This window comes from Triplophysa dalaica, chromosome 4 (assembly GCF_015846415.1).
Source record: "Triplophysa dalaica isolate WHDGS20190420 chromosome 4, ASM1584641v1, whole genome shotgun sequence".
NCBI classification, from domain to species: domain Eukaryota; kingdom Metazoa; phylum Chordata; class Actinopteri; order Cypriniformes; family Nemacheilidae; genus Triplophysa; species Triplophysa dalaica.
This window is the reverse complement of record NC_079545.1, coordinates 1773057-1793474: the sequence shown is the minus strand read 5'-3', so window position 1 is coordinate 1793474 and position 20418 is coordinate 1773057. Positions and strand designations below refer to the sequence as shown.

Here is a 20418-nt window from a genome sequence, read left to right as displayed (position 1 = left end):
TGTATTTATTTAAGATAGAAGTATTTATAAACAGAGCTGAATGTTATAAATGTTGTTGCTCTTATGAATAAAATAAATATAATTAATTCATTACTAATAATAGTTATTCAAATAAAACAATCGCTCTTATCAACGTTTACTTCTGCTGGATTTCGATCGGAGGTCGAAGTTCACACGCACTCACTGAGGCAAGATGGCGGCGTCCTGTGTCAGGTATTCAGCTACTCAGTTACAATAAGAGGATTATATTTAAATCGTCCTGTAAAATACGCATGTTTGACAAGCCAGTTTTACTTGAAACACATCGTGTTACTTATTAAATGTTTATAAGACTTTACAGCACGTGCGTTATTTCTTTGCGATTCAAGAAATGTTCAAGTCTTTGTCTATACAAATAAGCACTGTGTCGGTACCGCGGTATCAGATCGTAATACTGTTCTTTATCATATAAATAAATTGTGGCTTAGATGGGACATATACAACAACCATGGTATAACCAAAATTGCACCAGAGGTATACCACGACAAAACTGTGAATGACTAAATTTACAGGTGTTTAGTATGGTCTGTTTAAATATGTCATTTAGGGTGCACTGTAGTTTTAGTGAACTATTATTGTTATTATTAAACCAATGTAACTCTTGCAATTCGTTTAACCGATACACAAACTATTTTACAGTGATGCATCACCTTAATCCCATTCAAATGAATATTGATGTTGTCTTCCAGCTTGCTGGCAGTGGTTGTGCTCTTCTTCTGTCTGAGTGCTCATGCTGTGGACCGCAGCAACTTTAAAACATGCGATCAGAGTTCATTCTGCAAGTGAGTAAGATTCTAGCGTCATATAAATATATGGCAAATAGTCTTTTCAAGATTGAAAGGCAGTTGATGGTGAGATGATTCAGCTTTCTGAGCTGTCAAGCATCCTCTGGATTAAGACACATCAATGTTTGATAGAAGATGCTTCACATTGATGAACGTAATCAAAGGAACAGCTTCTCTATCTATTTTATTTGTAAAGAAAGTGGTTAACAATGAAATGAAATGACTGCCAAAGCCACTGAGTGTTGAGAATAATACAGAACATTTCGTCATATATCTACATTCGTTTGCTTTTCTTTGTGTATGTTTGCAGACGTCAGAGGGAGCTGAAGCCAGGTCAGTCTCCGTATAGAGCTCTCCTGGACACACTTGAGCTGAGTAACTCAAGACTCACCTTACAGCTCATCAATGACAACAACAAGGTCAGACACACATCAGTGCTGTCTACTGTTTACCTTTAAGTGAAAAGTTGAGGCTAAAATTACCTAAAATATCAACCCTGTTAGAGGAGTGAGACACACGCGCAGCCTCTTGTGTTTTTTGCAGGTTCGCTTGTTGCTGGAGCTGTACAGACTGCAGGGGAACATGACGCGTCTGAAGATCAATGAACTTAAACCCCTTAAGCCTCGCTACGAGGTTCCAGATGTGCTGATGGCAGATCCGCTTACCGAACCGTGAGTCACCGTCACAATTCCGCCACATACAATCGTTCCTTTAGCTCAGTGGGTCGAGCATTGTGTTTTTGTCCTGTGCTTTTTTTAGGTTGTCAGTGGTGGTTCAGGATGAGAATGGTCTGGTTTTGTCTCTGGGTGGGGCTGAGCAACGGCTCATTTTAAACGCTCGACCGTTCCGATTGGACATCATTGAGGGTCCTCAGGTGCTCATGTCGGTCAACTCCCGGGGGCTGCTGGCCTTCGAGCACCTCAGAGCACGCAAGGACACGTGAGTCCAAACCCTCACACAATGCTGATTTCTGCAGCGTTATAGATGATTTATATGCATTCTTTATTCATCTGGATCACTGTTTGTACTGTATATCTGCTCTGGGTTTGATTTTTCATCTCTCGCTTTCCCAATTTGTCGCACTATTATTCACACACAGTTTTAACATTCGAACGCCCCGGACACATGCACACTCGACGTGTATTCTCGCTGTTGCTTATTTTTCGTTTTTCACATTTCGTCTTACTTTTCTAACTCTCAGTTTTAGCAGGTGTCTTTCATTCATCTACAACATTATGTGCTTCTGGAAACAATCGTTTTCAGAATATTTCTTAATAATGATGTATATAAAACATATATGTGTAATAAATCCCTGCTGTAAAAAATCTCAAGACATCGGTGATGTATTTTACTCTTGCCATATAGCAATACAGTGATGGAGTTGAATCAGCACTATTACAACGGATGATTCAGCATTTCATTGGCTTGGGCCATACGCTGAGTTATAATTGTGTATAGATTTGATGTGTTTTTTATAAAGAAAACCTTCAGGGACTGGATATTTAATGGTTATATCATTTTAGAATATTTTTTGCTACATTTTTTTTTGTAATTGATTTATTAGGATTAACCCATTGAGACGATTCATCTTGTGTTCAAATGGAATCATTTGTACTGCTCATTGCAGAGCGGTACACTGTTACTCTTTTTCTTTATTTCTTCTTCTGGTAAAAGGGGTTTCTCCAATCTGCAGCTTCAGCATACGGCCAAAAATCACCTTTACCTCACAGACTCTGATTTAAAGAAATAGTACACATTCAACATGAAAATCCTATCATTATTTACACGCCCTCTTGTCGTTTCAAACCTGTAAGACTTTCTTTCTTCTGCAGAACACAAAATCAATTATTTGAGAGGATGTTGGTAAAATTCAATGGGGACCAATGGTTTTTGTTTACCAACACTTTTCAAAATATCTTCGTTCGTGTTTTGTAGAAGAAAGAAAGCAAAATAGGTTTAAAATGACAACAGGGTGAGTTAATGATGACAGAATTTTCATTTGAAATGTGAACTCTTTCTTTTAGTGTCAGGTCTAAACATTTTGGTTTCATTTGTTGTGAAAAACAATCAATGTTGATCTGTACGAAATCAAGGTCAGGTTATAATAACTATTTAAAAGTTCTTTAAAATGTGAGTGGTTTCATTTAAATCTCATCTTAATAAATGAGACTTTGAGAACACAGGCTAAAATAAATCTTTACGTGGTTAAATTGAACGTCTGTGTTTTGTGTAGATAACTGAAGTGTGTCAGAATGAATTCATGTAGAAATACTTTTGTCAGTGTTTGAAGTGAAATTCTCATCACAATCTCTTTTCCTTCCCCACTTTTCTCATCTGTGTCTCCACTGTGTCGCTCTGCAGTATCTCTCATAAAATAAGTAGCACAGTTGGTAGCATGTGGAACTCGCTCAACAGCATTTTCTCTAGGTAACATCTCTTTGTCCTGTTCCGGCTCTATTTGCGAACATTTAAAGTGGTAGTTCACCCAAAACTGCGAATTCTGTCATTATTTACTCGCCCTCTTGTCATTTCAAACCTTTATGACTTTCTTCCTTTTTGCAGAACACAAAGGAAGATATTTTGAAGAATGTCGGTAACTTGACCCCATTCACTTGCATCGGTTTTGTGTCCACACAGTAGAAGTGAATGGGGGCCAGTGCTGCTCAGTTAACGTTCTTCAAACTATCTTCTTTTGTGTTTTGCCGAAAAAAAGAACGTGAGACAGGTTTGAAAAGACAAAAGGGTGAGTAAACAATGACAGAATTATCGCTTTAAGTGGCTTCTAAGTGTTACTTTCTCTGTTTATCTACATACATACATTTCAAACGTTTTTTATTTTAATAAATTGAATATCTAAATACCCATTATGAAACATTTTAAGATTTTTACACACACATTTTGTCCAAATGAATGAAATTCAAAGTTTTTATGAAATTGGTAATTCAATGCCGTTGTGTCAAGATGAGAAGTATAGGTACTTCATTTAATGTTAATATGTTTCTCACAATAATAACTCAAGTGTTATTCATGCTATAATCACACACAAACACATTATCCAATAATGGTCAACATGCCTTAGATTCAGCATTGCAGTAAATGTGTTTTCTTGTTATGTTATGGTGATGTTTGATACAGAGGTTGTGAGTTATAATGAAGATGTTAAAGGATTAAACCACGAGAATCTGAGTTTCATGACTTTAGTAGATTAGATCAGATGAACAGCCGTCTCACTGAAGAACAGGTCATCATTTAAGCTTGTGAGGAAAATGATGCTATAATGTTATACAGTCGTCCGTGTTAGATTCGTGTTATATGAATTTGAAGATTGTATTAGTAAATGCTGAATGAACATGAAGTAAGATTTATAAATGAGGTATCCTGTTAATTAACAAATGCAACCGTATTAAAAGTGTTATCAGTTTTTCTTTCAAAAACATTTAAAATAAAGTTCAGTAACTTAAACTTTTGAACAGTAATGTCAATAGTTCATATTTGTTAGTTGTTCATGAAGTGTTTGTTAAAGGGCAACTACTTCTGTTTTGCAGTAAAAGTGAATCTGATTCAGAGGAAACAGCAGGACAGGAGAATGTGGGACAGCAAATAGATGAGGTGTGTGTGTGTGTGTGTTTTCAGACTGTGACAATAGTAACATCTAGCCTTCAATCATTTTTTATAATTAAAATTAGAATTGAATGACAAACGGCATAGAAACGGCGCATTTATATATTTGTTTGATCACTCATATGGTCAGATTATAGAAGATGAGGAAAAGCCAGGCATGTGGGAGGAAGTGTTTAAAACTCACAGCGATTCAAAGCCTGACGGTACATTGAGATTCAATTAATGTTCATTTACAAACATGAAACTGTTTGTTTGTTTGATTTTTAATCCTTTTAATCATTTTGAATACAGGTCCATCATCTATTAGTTTAGATTTTTCTCTACCTGGTGTGGAACACATCTATGGTATTCCAGAACACGCAGACACGCTGAAACTGAAAAACACTGAGTGAGTTCTCACACACACAAGATCGGCGACTCGAGCAGATATGATAAATACTGACCTAAATTCAAGTACTGAAACTAAAGAATTTAGTTAGATACCAAACACTTAAATGGTTATTTTGGTATTTCATTTTTTACAATAATTTATCATTCAAATACAGAACTTAATGAACGTAGCTACGCATGAAATGATGCCTTGACATTTTACTATGGTAAAAAAACATTAAACAGCACGATCGGTGATATAATATTGCTGTACTGTTGTTTGTATTTTTCAGCGGATCAGACCCGTACAGGCTGTATAATCTGGATGTGTTCCAGTATGAGCTTCATAACCCGATGGCTCTTTACGGGTCAGTTCCTGTGCTTATATCTCACAGTACAGAGCGAACCATGGGTGTGTTCTGGCTCAACGCAGCAGAGACGTGGGTCGACATCAGCACCAGTTCAGCAGGACAGGTGAGAGACATCAGACGGTTGCCTTTGCTTTCCATAACATATAATAGTGACCATGTTGTACACAGTGCAGCTTTAATATAATTCAATATCGACAGCAGTCCGACTTTGTCATTTGTTTTCATATTTAAAATCTTTATGCTAGATTTATCTATATCTTTTGGTAATGGATTATGTTATTGTTAAACTTATTAACGTTAACTGTGATATGACTTACTGCAATCAAAAACTGTAAAATGAATATGTTTTTATTAGGGCTGCCAAACGATTAATCGCGATTAATTGCATCCAGAATAAAAGTTTGTCTTATATAATATATATTGCTGTGTACTCTTAATTTTGTATTTTTAAACGCATGCACATACATGTATTTACTTATAATTTATAAATGATTGTTTATTTTTATCTTTTTCTATGTGTTTCTATGTTCTAATGTGCTTTTAAATACAGAATTAAGATGTACTGTACACAGACAAATATTAACTAAACACAAACTTTCATTTTGGATTCGATTAATCATGATTAATCGTTTGACGGCCCTAGTTTTTATTAATCATTTAATTTAACTTAGATAACTTATTAACTATTGCACAATGCAAATGAATAGCTGCTAAGAAGTATTTGTTTAAAAATATGTTTTTGTTCTATTTCTTAAACCCTGATCCTGAACTCACGTTTCAGACGATGTTTGGAAAAATGCTGGATTTTGTTCCCGGTTCCAGTGAAGCTCCTCAGACAGACGTGCGCTGGATGTCCGAGAGCGGCATTATTGATGTTTTTATCATGCTTGGACCCAAACCCACCGACGTCTTCACTCAGTACGCTTCACTCACAGGTGCCTTTATTCTTGACTTACAATAACACGACTGTCACTTTCTGCAAATTCTACACTAAAGATAATCAAATATAACATATTTGTCTAAACTTTCAATGGTAATGGTCCTCGACATCTCTCTCTGTCAGGCACTCAGTCGTTTCCTCCTCTGTCCGCACTGGCATATCATCAATGTCGCTGGAACTACAACGATCAGGAGGACGTCAGAGCCGTCGATCAAGGCTTCGATGAGCACGACATCCCCTATGACTTCATATGGCTGGACATCGAGCATACAGATGGAAAGCGCTACTTCACGTGGGACCCCAGCAATTTCCCGCAGCCGAAAGACATGCTGCAGGGCCTGATGGACAAAAGACGCAAGGTAGTTCGGATTCATTTCACTCATTTTCTGTTCCGACCAAAATCACTGAACGCATGTCTTTCTTTCCAGCTGGTGGCCATTGTGGATCCTCACATTAAGGTGGACAGCGACTACAAGATTCACAGTGAGATTCGCTCCAAAAATCTCTACGTGAAGAATAAAGATGGCGGAGATTATGAAGGCTGGTGCTGGCCAGGTGCGAAGTCCTTCTCGAGATGAATGTCTCTATCCGATCACATGACCCATGCTGACACACGTTCTGTTTTCTCTGCTGAAGGTAACGCTGGTTATCCTGACTTCACAAACCCTGACATGAGAGCCTGGTGGAGCAGCATGTTCGCCTACGACCAGTATGAGGTGAACGTCAAAGATGGGACACTTTCTGTTTTCAGTTGTGTGGAAACCGCATATCTCCATGTTTTGTCTTTCTTGAAAAAATAATTACTTATTTTAAAAGATATTCTTCCTGTCACGTCTGTTCAACCCTCCTTTCCGCCCGTCAGCAAAAACATGTCAAAAATTCATCAAAATCGTATTATTAAAGATCATAACACTCTTGTTTGTTCTTACTCATGTACTCTCTCTCTCTCTTAAGGGTTCAATGGAGAATCAGTACATCTGGAATGACATGAACGAGCCGTCTGTGTTTAATGGGCCTGAGGTGACCATGCACAAAGATGCTCTTCATGGTGTCTGGGAGCACAGAGATGTTCACAACCTCTACGGCCTCTACGTGGTGAGAGAGCAAATACTCATCGAAATGAATAAATGCACCCCAAAACTACAGTTCTGTCATCATCTTCACACCCTCAGTGTTACAATTATTTATGATATTATTATCTCCACGCCACCCGCTCGCATGTATAATTTTCTCTGATATAGATTTCAGCACCCGATCGTCACTTAAATGACTCTAATTCTTTGTTTTAAGTAGGGTTCAGGATTCAGATTCAGTGACCTAAGAACTTATCTATTTACTATCTCTGGTTTTAAATTAACATTTATTTATTACACAAAAGTTTGTCTTTGGCCAGATTAGCCTACATTTTCTTTATAAAACAAACACAGGCTTAACTCCATTCAGACTTTGAATATCACTGTTTCTGTCACTGCAACACGCAACTCACATACACACACTTTTATTAGTCACATTAATGTATGTTTTTCTTGCAAAATGAGCGTAAATAGATGAAGAAGATTTAAGGAATATAATATATGAGACAATATTCTTTCTGTGTTCAGCAAAAGGCAACCGCAGACGGTCTGATTCAGCGTTCAGGAGGCGTTGAGAGACCGTTTGTTCTCACCAGAGCGGTTTTCGCCGGGTCCCAGCGTTACGGTAAGAGACTCGTTTACTTCACACACTCACACTCTTGTAATGGAGCTTTCGGTGACAAATCTCTCTCTCTCTTTCTTTCTCTCTATCTATCCCCCTCTCTTTCTATCTCCCTCTCTCTATCTCCCTCTCTCTTTATCTCTCCCTCTATCTCTCTGTGTGTGCATGTGTCTCTCGTTCGCTCAGGTGCGGTGTGGACGGGTGATAACGCAGCCGAGTGGGGTCACCTGAAGATCTCCATCCCCATGTGTTTGAGTCTGGGGATAGTGGGCATCTCGTTCTGTGGAGGTGAGAAGTGGCGAAAACGAAAGAATATAATTCAGTCTGTGTGTTATTCACAAACCCTTCTCTTCCTTCCTCAGCCGATGTGGGTGGATTCTTCAAGCATCCCAGCACTGAGCTGTTGGTCAGATGGTATCAGGCAGGAGCGTATCAACCCTTCTTTCGAGCTCACGCTCACCTGGACACCCCGCGCAGGGAGCCGTGGCTGTTCGGTCCAGAGAACACGGCTCTCATCCGGGAGGCAATACGTCAGAGATATGCTCTCCTCCCGTACTGGTACCAGCTCTTCTATAACACACACCACACCGGACAACCGGTTATGAGGTCAGTAAGGTTAAAACGTTCATACATCTGTACTTAAAAGATATCTAACTGTATTAATAACAAAATCAACGATTCTCCTCTTAGACCTTTATGGGTTGAATATCCTGAAGACGTGGCCACTTTCGCTATTGAGGACGAGTATCTGCTCGGTGAGTCTGTGAAGTGTAAATTTCTCCAGAAATCAGCTTGTCATGTCAAAGCACACTAACAAGGGATCATCCCTGTGGTTTAGGGAAGGATCTGCTGGTGCATCCTGTTACTGATGAGGGAGCTAAAGGCGTCACTGTATACCTGCCTGGGAAACACGAGGTACCGCTCGAATCGTCCGTTCCGCATGTGACTCTCTGTGAACGCTCTCACACTCGCTCTCAATCCGTTTCAGGTTTGGTTTGACGTTCACACCTTCGAGAAACACGACGGCGCTCAGAGTCTCTATCTCCCCGTTGCCATGAGCTCTGTGAGTCCTCACACCTTTGGTTACTGACTGTCTCGTCATTATTTTGGTCTGTCTCATGTGGTCTGTCTGTCACGTTCCAGATTCCAGTTTTCCAGCGAGGTGGCTCGATCATCTGCAGGAAGGACCGTATAAGGAGATCTTCCTCTTGTATGGAGAGCGACCCGTACACTCTCTACGTGGCTCTCAGTTCTCAGGTATTCTTTTGAAGAGTCTGATCTATGTAGCAGCAAACGGTTTCAAGAGCTCAAGATTGCTTTTGTTTCAGGCCTCCGCTGAAGGTGAGCTGTACATCGATGACTTCCATTCGTTCAACTATGAAAAGAAGGAGTTCATCCACAGACGTCTGTCGTTCTCTGATGGCACACTGACCTCCAGGTGGATCTGCGCTCTTTCATTCGTTCTTTTTAAAGCTGTTCTTCATAACTTGGCACAGTTTTGTCCGTGTGTGTCATCCCCTCTGTAGCACACCCCAGAGGAACGTGCTCTTTCATAGCTCTGGGGACGGATTCACAAAACATTAAGAGGAAAATTCTTCTGAACCACTATGTTTTTTAACTTAAGAACATTCTTACAAACTTAAGATTTAAGACCTAAAATTGTTTTGGAAAAATATAGAAAAACAAAAAGAGTCTATTTGTTAAAAGTTGTGTAGAGTTTGGAAGTGTGAAATAAATGTAGATTGTAGAGGTAAAATAATCTGGATTTGTGTACATTTGATGAGAAATGTTTGAGTTCATAATGAGATCTTTAATAATATTGACTTTTGTAAAATCTGAGCTCAGTTTATGATGTTGTTGACATCTCTTCTGAAATTCTACAGAGATATTAATATATATTATATAGACTGTTTTTCTCAGGAGAAATATCTGAGATGAAGATGAGAGCTAAATAAACGTTTCCTTCTCCATTTAATCTCATTGCCGTCTATTAGAAATAATTGAGATATTAAAGAGATCTCATCTGTGATTTTAATATTGTGTGTAAGTTTTATTAAATACTAGCTTTTGTGCTTGTGAAATAACATTAATGACATATTGTGATTTTTATTTATATAAATTTTGTTACTGTTTGTTTATTCCTTCTCATGTTTTTCTCCACAGAAATGTGGCTCCAGACTCTCAGTTCTCCACAAGCTCTTGGATAGAGAAGATTGTTATTATTGGAGGTGTCCAGCAGTCTTCTGTCACGCTGACCACTGCAGGTCAATATTATACCAATATTATTTATATTTTGGTGTGCTTTGCTACAAATATTCAAGTGTGAATGTGGTGATACTGTGTGTTCTTTTGATAAACTGTGTGATCGGTTCTCTTTTTTTTTATGTTTGAAACCGTGTCATGGAAAATATGATTGCAGAATAAGAAAATATGTAAAACAAATCAAGTAAATTCTTTATTAATGATAAATGATTTGTATACCATATATTATTATCGTTGTTGCTTTCCTTTAATATACCTCGACTGATTGCTTTAAACAATGACACATTTGTAATAACACGTGATGTTTATTGTTTGTTTTTTCAGATGGCGCAGAGACGGCTTTAGAGTTTGAATTTGATTCTGAAACTGCCGTCTTAACGCTGCGCAAGCCTGGGGTGAACGCAGGAGCAGACTGGAGCGTGCGTCTGCGATGACATCACTGTGAACACGCAGACGGAAGAACAAACAGCACTTAACAGAAAGTTCACGAGCGCTGAGAAATCTGGAGAATGTAATGATGGATTGAATGAAGGGAAAATTCTCTTGTGTTGTGTGATTTCACATGACAAAACACAAATAGAGATTTTTATTAAATTAGAAGTTGATTCGTTGAGTTGATAAGTTTGGACTCTTAGATGTTTTGGTAACACTTTGCAACAAGGTTGTGTTTAGTTTATGCATTTGTTAACAGTGAACAATATGTCTACAGTGTCTATTAATCAGAGCTTTTTTATTTAACAATACATTTTGGTAACATTAGTCAATGCACAATGATATTATGAGAATGACTGTATTGACATTAATATAAACAAAGATTAATAAATGCAAAATTGTTCATTGGGAGTTCACGTTAGCTTATGCATTTACAACCTTATTGTAAAGGGTTTCCCTTTTTTGTCTCAGGAAGTATTCTGCCATAAAAATTAATGTAAAATCCTGCAATTCAAAGCTTCTGGGAAAATTGCAATGTTTTTAAATTGTATTGGGGGCCAATATATACATTTCTTAATTCATCAATGGATTACAATTGTGAATTCAAGAACATAGTTTTAAGAGGGATGTGTTGTCAGACTCTGTATGGAGGCTGTAGAAATATGTGAATCAGCTGATATGATTCAAATTGCTTTAACTTTCATTCCATTTTTAATTCCACCGAGTTTAAAATTCATGTGAAACAAGGAGAAACTATATGACAAATAATAAAGAGGGACCTTTTTGGTATTTTCTATAGTTTTGGTTAAAGTTGTGTGTTAATGTTTATAGATAATCTTTTGTTAATTTTCCCAAAGATAAAAGATCAGTTTTCACAGATCTCTTGATCCTTCTCTTGAGCTTTTTTTTTGATTGTCAGATTGAATAAATCATTGTGACGTTTGTTGTACGATTGCAAAAATGACAGATTGTAAAAGATTCAGTTACTCAAATTTTTAACACTAAACCGGTTTGTTAGAAGATTTCAGTTGATATGAAGTGAACAGAAACCAGATTGTTTACATGTATTGTGAAAAGTGTGAATTCTTTGACAAATTAAGTAAAACATAAGTGGATCAGTCGTTTGGCGAAAGGGTTTGTTTTATTACACACCTTTTATATTATGACTGTTCACAAGTAGAAAACTGTTTAAAAAAATGATAATATTGATATAGTTTATGTCCTACATCTTCAACTAAAGGTAGGTCAATTGTAATTCAGTACTTCTAATCTTAGTATGTTACGTGCTTCATAGTCTTTGTGTATTTTACACATACACCCTACAGAATCTGTAACCGTTGAACGTTTAAGAAAAAGTATGGAAATATTAAATGTAGGTTTGCTTTTTATTCCATACTGGTCTTAACATAATGTGGTATAACATGATAGTCTACAACAGAATAATAACCCATCTCAAGTTTACATATGTTTGACTCTTAAAACTGACAAAACCTGGAGTGTTTTTTGTTTAGTTGCTATTGCACTGTCCGCTTGTCTTCAAAAGTCCACCCTTTGCTTTTCCGGCAAAAAAACACTCATTTAAAAGTTTCTCATGATCATCTCGAAGCTGAGGAAGGTGACGGCGTTGACGGGGAACGCTCTCACGCTGTTCAGAAGAAGTCCTCTGAAGAAGACCCTCATCCCCTCCTCACGCACGCTGACTGTGATGCAGTGCAGGACGCTGTCATACACTCGACCTCCGGCTCCTGACATCTGCAGACGCGCCTTCATCACGTCCATGGGCGTAGCACAGGCCCATGTGACCACACCAGCAACTCCACCCGCCATTAACACTGCAAACGTACCTGCAGGACACATCACCAATTTTCACAAGAAAGTCAAAATAACAACTCTCTCTTTGTTTATTCACCCTCGTGTTGTTTAAAACCAGTATACCACTCTTTCTTTGGTGGAACACAAAAGAAGATATTTTGAGAAATGTCAGTGGTTTTGTGTTCATATAATGGAAGTCAACAGGGTTCAGTGTGGTTTGGTAATGCACGTTCTTCAAAATATCTCCTTGTGTGTTCGGTAGAAGAAAGAAAATCATAAAGGTTTGAAATGACATGAGGGTGAATAAATTATGAATGAATTTCCTGTTTACTCACCTGGCTGTTTCCCTTTCTCGCTCAGCATCCTGCACATCCACTCGTACGGCAGGAAGTAAAGTCCAAAACACGGCACGTCACGTAAAGCGAGAGCCCAGAATCCTCTGAAAAGGCCTTTGAGTCCGTCCTCTCTCAGGATCATCGTTAAACAGTGTACGGGACCTCTGTATTTCCCTCTGTCTGTCTGGTTCTGCAGACGCACCTTCACCAGATCTATCGGAGCTGTCACAAACAACTGTTTGAGATCAAAACGTTTCAGGTCACTTCAATAAGACATTAAATGACTTATGTTTTGGTGACTTAACATTGGGTTTACTTGCCTGTGTCACACCTGAGAAGCACCCGGCCGTGAAGACGGCTGTGAGCGGAGGCTGAATGCTGCGATGTGATTGGGTGAGATAATCCAAAGCATTACAGTAGGAACCAAAGCTGACGGCGTTGCTGACAGCGATGGAGAGGACCGGAATTGTCATACCCTTAAAAAATCCACCAAACTGGAAATTGACAAAACAAAGAAGTGTCATTTAAACTAAACCTGTAACCTTGAAATCATTAAGCTTAAAACTATGGTTACTATAGCAAAAGTGGTTGATTTTCATTCAGTTTATGGTAAGATTATGTAATATTGTAAGAATGAATTTGACTTTTAGAGTCTACTAATCTTTCCTGATAAGTAAAAACATTTTCTCCCTGACTACTATGAGCTTCGAGAGATTTGATTTATAATAGACGGGGTCAGCTCCAATAAACGCAGCTTTAGTCGTAATCAGTTCTCACTTGGTGCACATCTGAACTTTGTGTAATTTAACACCAGCATTTTGTCTACTTTGTCTGATAGCACAAAAATGTCATGATTTAGTTATTTCAACATTTTTAAATTGTTAAAATATCAATCCTAAAACTTTAATATAGGGAAAAATCACCCGCTTACAAAACATATGGTTTTACTACAGTAACCACGGCTTAATCATGATATATTTTGTAAAACGAAATGCTTTTACAAGTAATAAGTGTTTGGCCATAAACAAGCCACACTTCGATAAAACCATGACCAAACAGTATGTAGCATGCACCACTGTAATCCACAATAAAACTCAACCACATGCATAAAAAGGCACAAACTCAGACAAAATAACCTTTTCATTGAAGTGATTGATTGATTTTTCTTGATATTGAATTACCAGAAAGCATATACATTTGACATTTACAGTTTAGTGTGTTGTATGAAAACTGACCCCTTCATGTTTGTAGGTCCTGACCATACAGTCAAAAATCCCACTGTACACAGACTGTGTCTGAAGTCGCACCTGCAGATGAAATAACATCTGAACATCCTCATGTAACTTTTAACATCCACATGCAGTTTAGTAATTACTGCAGTTTGTAATGTATACTAATATAAATCTTTACAACATTGATTTTACGACATTTTACTATAGTAAATCCTAAAGGACACGACGGGTTTGTTTATGTGGGCATGTGCAGTGAAAGTCACTCACCTTTACTGTGTCTAAAGGGTATCCGATAACCAAACCTACAGCACCTGGATTCAATCACAGGATTGACCCATTGTGAATTATTAAACACTTCGCATGTAAATCATGAAAATCATTTAATGAAATAGTTCAGCCACAAATGAACATTCCGTCATCGTTTGCTCGCCTTTGTGTCATTTCCAACCTGTATGACTTTCTTTCTTCTGCAGAACACAAAAGAAGATATGAAGAACCAAACAACACTAAGCACTGACTTCTATTGTATGAAGACGAAACCACTTAGACATTTCTCAAAATATCTTCAGAGATAGGTTCTGCAGAAGAGCGAATCACATACAGGTTTATACAGTTTCACATAACGGGTATTAAGGACAGATTTGTATTTGTTTGTTTTTGGGTAAAGTATCCCCTTTTATCGGTCAATAAGAAACTATATTTAAAATCAAATGTCAAATTGCTGCCATTCCCAAATACTATTTCTTAGCTTCAGTGACTGCTCTACTTGCTATTTTACTATAGTTTAATAATATTATAGTATAATTATTATAGTATTCTACCATACTTTGTAGAATCGACTAGTTTCTCAACCGGGGGCACGCGGACCCCTAGTGGTCGGTGGTGAAATTGCAGGGGGTCCGTATAGAAACCTAAACATTATCTTGAATTCTGGGTTTGAAATGAACACCCACCAGACCCAGATTAAAGTCAACCGAGTCGGCTATTGCAGTCAAAGTACTTGAGTTCATAAATGAGCAATGAGCAATCTTTGTTAGATCACTCTTCGGTTTCGCGTCGGGTCGGTTGTACGGAATGCGTCAGTCAGGTCACGTCGATGACGTCAGGGCGAGTTGCGCAACTCACAGGTACCGCAGAGTTCAAAGTCTATATATTATACATTATATAATGGTAGTCATGGTTGGTGTAAGTCATTGGTGACAAATAAACATCAAAAGAACAAACTGCACTTAAGTGTGTTTACACTGTTGGAGAAACTGAAGTAGAATGTTTTGGCGACGTCATCGTGATTATTGTGTCATTTTAATGCTACTGAAAACCATAAAATGGCTTATATTTATTGACTTAACAAACATAACATTTTTAACTTTGCTAATCTTTCGTTTTCCTAATTTAGTGGAAATATGTTGTTGTTCTGGCCTGGGTAAAGAATATGGGATGGGGTGTAAGCGTGGGGTTTGGGGGTCCATGAGGATGGTTTGATGATGGGGTCCAGAACTTCAGAAACACTATATTATGCAACATTTTACTATAGACATTTACATTTAGGCGTTTGGTCAGACGCTTTAATCCAAAGCGACTTACATTGCTTTATCCTATACATTATACATAGGTTTTTGCAATCCCCTGGGATCGAACCCACAACCTTGTTAACGCAATGCTCTTACCACTGAGCTACAGAAAAACTGTAGTAAATACTAAAGCGTTTTTTGCAAATGTAAACAATTTTACAGAGAATGGAAACAGCAAATGGAAACAGACGTGCACTTGACAACAGTGCAAATGTAACAGTTATAAATACAAAAGGTGCAGAATAGCAATAGTGCAAATGTAGCAGATGATTTATAGACTGAAGTGAACAAATACCTGAAATCCATCCGGCGATAAACTCCAAAAACGGCATGGCGGATTCAACTCAGATGGAATAAAGTTGAAAGGCTTTAACACACGTACAATAAGAATAAATAGTTTTGATATACAAGGCTGTACGGAATATTTCTGACTGATTTACACACATACGGATGAAATGTTGTATTCACTGTGTCTAAAACAAACTAAAGTACAAAAAAAACACGAGAGATTTACACTCAGTCCAGAAAGAAGTAACGCGCTTTAGGCATTGAAGTGTGTATGCGGTCAACAGCTCGTGTCGTGTTAAAACTAAACCAGCTGCCAAAGTTCATAAAAAAACATGTACAGTAAAAATGTAGAAAATATTGACTTCAGACACAGACTGAGAGAGAGTTTGTGATCTCTGTTTACTGCCATCTGGCGGAAATAAAGTGAGTAGAAAGCAATGTTGGGTGAATTTGAATTAATAGAGATATGAGAGATCAATTCTCTAACATCAAACCAGTAAGGTGGCTTATTAACAATGAAAACACTAACATAACACAACTTCAAAATTTTACCACCTTAACAATGGAAATGCAACAATATATACATCTTTCATTTTGACATGGTTTAATTAAGCATAGGTTTATTAAAATATTTCTTAAAATATAAATAATTACATAAACTGAAATAACAGTAAGAGATTTGAAAAAATATCCCTCTTCACTAAACAAAGAGCATAGCCAACAACACAAAGTACATAAAACAATTAAACTAAATAGATATTTACAATAGATATTCTACTCACTTTAATGAAAACACGGATAAATATAACATGGAACTTAAAGTAAATTTTTTCTTCATGAGAAATTGTCACTAAGAAAAAAAGAGTAATTCCTTCAATTTGTTAGTCAGGAATAATAAATAAAAATGCAGTGGAGCGTTTCACAATGCAGATGGCAGAAGTGATCAATATAATGTTTGTTATATTGTGGATGCGATTCATCAAATTTGATTAAAAAAGGTGGTAATTTAACTTCTGAAGGTGAAGTCCAAACATAATAAAACTTGACACATGTACAGAACAATCTGCAGACACACACCAAACTATCCAACTATAAAATAGCTGTCATTCAGAATCTTCATTAAGAAAAGTGATATAACCCCACAATATCAATCAGATCTGGGTTATCATTTATCTGTGCATTTGACTTATATGATCATTAAATGACATTATGCATTTCCGTTTAAATATTTTGCAAATACCAGCCATTCATTTCAATCAATAAATAGCAGTAGAAGCCGAAGATTTCACACAGGACTTTTTATTTCATAAAACTCAAACATCAGTAGCCATGATAGTATATAACTGCAGTTTATACACTCTGAACATATTAATATTCATATAGAAATTCACTACAGCCATCCGTACAGGACACGCCTGTTTACTTGGCGAAATCAGGAATATTTCTGTATTCCGTACCTCATTCATTTATTTTTAGTGTAACAAAGACAGTCCAGGTCTTTTTACACATAATCCAGTTTATAGGTTTGTAGTAGCTTGATGTGGTTCGTGATGCAGTTTTGCATTAAAAACAATTAAAAATCAGAAGTATAGACTGTCACTCCGGTGTCTCCTCAGTAAACCTGGATGACATCATCCCATTCTCTCACCGGCCAGACTCCGTTCTCCTGCACGTTAGGAGGAGAACTCTTCCAGTCCCACACCTTCACCGGAATATTCCATTTGGGTCCGTAGTTGGCCGTCACATAGTCCAGAGTCTCGCAGGGAACTCGCGCTTTTAGATCGACAAACTCAGTCCAACACAGACTGAATCGGGGGAACACATACCTAAAAATCAAAGAATTGTGTCATGACAAACAAAACCCACAGACCACGTTCATATCACTGGCTGCCTGACATGTCTTTTTTGTTCAGAGCCCCCCAATAAGGCAATACCAGGAACCGTTGAAAACCAATGAAGAATTTTGAAACCTTGCCAGCGCTTACTTGAATTTTTTGCCACTCTTTGCCTGTGTGCCTCCATTCCACATAACATCACCATCATCATAAAAGAAGAAAATGTCTAGTTTGACATCATTTCCCTGAAACGACAGCTCCAGACTGTCCTCCACCTGAAAGAAAAAGTTTTATTTTCATGTCCGGAGACCCTAATCTCTGAGTGAAAAAGAGGGTGTCAAGTGATTCGGGTAATAAACAAGCTCTAACCTTCCCAAAGTGGTGTTTAAGAGGGAGACCAGCCTTCTGAAACGCCTGTGTGATGTCAGGCCTGTAATCTTTAATCCAAATGCCCAGATCAACATCTTTACTGTAGGGGATAATATTACACTGCCGGTACCAGCCTGTGGGTAAGAAGGAAATGGTCATTTAATCTACCATACACTTTAATAACTTTGTCTCCATGTTTATGTTTGACGCAATGAGGCTTGTCACCCAAAATGATGTTTCATAATTTGAGAATTTATTACCAAGACAGGTTCCACTGCTCAGCCAGAATGGCACCCCAAGCGCAGAGAGGACTTTGGAAGCGAGATGAAGAAGACTTTTAGCCTTCATCTTGAAGTCCATCACCTCTGGGGAGGTCTCGTCCGGATACAGCTGCACAAAATTATGTTAAAGATACAAAACACTTAAAACAGACTCCAAAGACTTCAATCTCTTGTTTCCATTAAGCAACGGTACTAAATACCTGAAAGAAAGTTTTAGCCTCTTTGCAGCGACACTCCAAAAAGCGGCTGTTGGAATGGTCTATAAGGAAACGAGAGTGGTTTTTAGGGGTTCGTACATCAAGCCTGTCAAGAGTCGTAAGGATGAGCTCAGGTCTGGAAGAGTCGTGAAATTAAGCAACATTTAAAAACTCCGAGAACATTTATTATGAAATTTATTTTTACACGCAATTAACTTCGGGATTACCTGTCATAAGCCCCTGCGTGCCGGCCAAAGTCCAGCTTTCCGAATGGGATGAAGGTTTTGTCCGCACTTGCTTTCAGTCTGAGGGGTCCGTGCCAGAGGTAGTTTCCACTGCGCTCGTACAGAACAACCACATGAACTACACGATTGTTAAAACGAATCAGGAAGTGCAGCGGTATCTCATTTCCCGTCAAATCATCCATGCTAATCAGCCTGGGATCTTTCCCACGTATCTCCAACACTTCCAGACCCCGTTCCTCTGCTGCTTGCAACAGGGCATCCTTCTTTAGTACACGATGAAAAAAATCATGTTATCATTTGTCAACTGACGCGTGGTTCAAAACCTACTGGATACATCATTCTGCACTTCTGTTGATTTTCTTACATCGTATTTCCAGAGATTTCCAAGCAGGGCAAAGGTGGTGAAGTCTCTGTGTGTGCACAGAAAACTGCACGGAGGCTCTTTCTGCCGACTGGCCTTGTAAAGAAGGTCATCCTGGGACAGGAGATTCAGCGAGGCAGTGTCCACCAGAAACACAGGCAACTGAAACTTACGGACCAGCCCCAAGAACTTCTTCAACAAATGCTAGTTTGAAAGAAACACAAAGAAATATAAAAATTGCAATAGGAATCACAAAGTACCAATTCAGGACACTGAGAGCTGTGTTTATGTCATGGTTTAGACTACGGCCACTCTCAGACTGGACTCACCAAATGCTCTTCTTTGCCAGAAATATATCCTTTACCGCCCGAAATGTTAAATCCGTTCTACAATCAAATCATTTAATTATATTTCAGACAATATTTAACAAACATGTGCACTGTGTTTACTTCCACATCATCAAAGCAATGCAATGAACAGATTTTGAATCTATTTAACACACAACAGACCAACCTTATAAATACAAATGAGACAAAATGACAAAATGTCGGACTTTTTTGGACACAATTTATGTGGATCATCACCTTTGATGCATACTGTCTGTAGTAGTACAGCTGGAAGAGGAGAAATATGGAGCTGAATGAGATGAGGAGAGCCAAAACAAATGTCCTGTTGATTCTAGGCATCAGTCCTCCAGAAAACATCGGACACAGAGAGGAAGATCATATCTGTGCTCACATACACAGATCTGAACCCAGAAGAATACAACAATACACATAAAACACACAAAGCATGAGATCTGCGCTAACAGAACACATGCATTAGATAAGAAAAACATTCACAATTGGATAAATTGTTTAGAAGACACGCTTTCAGAATATACTATTTCATCCCGTCTTGCAATTTACCCAAAGCTGGAACTCATATATTTCTTATTTAAGTGAAACGTGAGAAATATTTTCGGTGTTTGCATCCATAGGAATCACAACACACGCGCTGCTGCCGTCACCGTGCGCCGAGAGGGACATTCCGCTGAAAAAACGCTTTGCGGAAGAATAAGAAAAAGGTTACTGGGACTGTGAGCCTTTATGAGAATCCTTAAACTAGGGATGGGCTTTTTAGTCAAGTACCTATAAAAACGAGTAATCGACCATTTATATATTTATATAAAATAAGATATTTAATAAAAAAAATCATCGACATAAACGTCACATTGAGTTCACAGGCCTTTCGCTACGATGCGTCCACAGTACCGCCATATTACACAGGGAAACGGTCCCAAAAACATTTGAGGATAAGCGGTTTTCCGTTATTATTATCTTCATAAACTGTTCTTTACATATGATTGCAGGTTTTGTGTCTTTAATTTCTTGTCCAC

The 20418-nt window shown here is 38.0% G+C and overlaps 3 protein-coding genes across 7 annotated transcripts; 1 reads left to right on the top strand and 2 right to left on the bottom strand.

Moving 5' to 3' along the window:
* The first annotated feature begins 148 nt into the window (after positions 1 to 148).
* Positions 149 to 11634, top strand: ganaba (glucosidase II alpha subunit a). Of its 2 annotated transcripts, XM_056746136.1 has the most exons (25): positions 149 to 213; positions 729 to 821; positions 1135 to 1243; positions 1368 to 1495; positions 1584 to 1763; positions 3186 to 3251; positions 4370 to 4433; positions 4576 to 4648; positions 4737 to 4833; positions 5108 to 5288; positions 5967 to 6120; positions 6249 to 6484; positions 6554 to 6680; positions 6762 to 6841; positions 7080 to 7220; positions 7727 to 7823; positions 8007 to 8108; positions 8183 to 8426; positions 8511 to 8575; positions 8659 to 8735; positions 8809 to 8883; positions 8964 to 9077; positions 9149 to 9258; positions 9984 to 10084; positions 10407 to 11634. In XM_056746136.1, exons 1-25 carry the CDS (start codon positions 194 to 196, stop codon positions 10514 to 10516), a joined length of 2844 nt encoding a protein of 947 aa, XP_056602114.1. In that variant the 5' UTR covers positions 149 to 193; the 3' UTR covers positions 10517 to 11634. The 2 variants fall into 2 exon arrangements, with proteins under 2 accessions (XP_056602114.1, XP_056602115.1); XM_056746137.1 differs by lacking the exon at positions 3186 to 3251.
* A 59-nt stretch (positions 11635 to 11693) lies between these two features.
* LOC130419411 (solute carrier family 25 member 45) lies at positions 11694 to 16108 on the bottom strand. Of its 2 annotated transcripts, XM_056746138.1 has the most exons (6): positions 15760 to 16108; positions 14161 to 14204; positions 13897 to 13968; positions 12982 to 13155; positions 12662 to 12896; positions 11694 to 12358 (listed from the first exon to the last, which is right to left on the bottom strand). In XM_056746138.1, the coding sequence occupies exons 1-6, from the start codon at positions 15794 to 15796 to the stop codon at positions 12093 to 12095; spliced, it is 828 nt and encodes a 275-aa protein (XP_056602116.1). In that variant the 5' UTR covers positions 15797 to 16108; the 3' UTR covers positions 11694 to 12092. The 2 variants fall into 2 exon arrangements, with proteins under 2 accessions (XP_056602116.1, XP_056602117.1); XM_056746139.1 differs by lacking the exon at positions 14161 to 14204.
* Positions 16109 to 17041: 933 nt separating this feature from the next.
* On the bottom strand, positions 17042 to 20070 carry fktn (fukutin). Of its 3 annotated transcripts, none has more exons than XM_056746228.1 (10): positions 19883 to 20069; positions 19625 to 19788; positions 19370 to 19426; positions 19044 to 19244; positions 18662 to 18942; positions 18438 to 18570; positions 18217 to 18346; positions 17957 to 18090; positions 17738 to 17862; positions 17042 to 17578 (listed from the first exon to the last, which is right to left on the bottom strand). In XM_056746228.1, exons 2-10 carry the CDS (start codon positions 19742 to 19744, stop codon positions 17365 to 17367), a joined length of 1395 nt encoding a protein of 464 aa, XP_056602206.1. In that variant the 5' UTR covers positions 19745 to 19788; positions 19883 to 20069; the 3' UTR covers positions 17042 to 17364. The 3 variants fall into 3 exon arrangements, with proteins under 3 accessions (XP_056602206.1, XP_056602205.1, XP_056602207.1); XM_056746227.1 differs by having other exon boundaries at positions 19949 to 20060; XM_056746229.1 differs by having other exon boundaries at positions 18662 to 18939; positions 19625 to 20070.
* Positions 20071 to 20418: the final 348 nt, after the last annotated feature.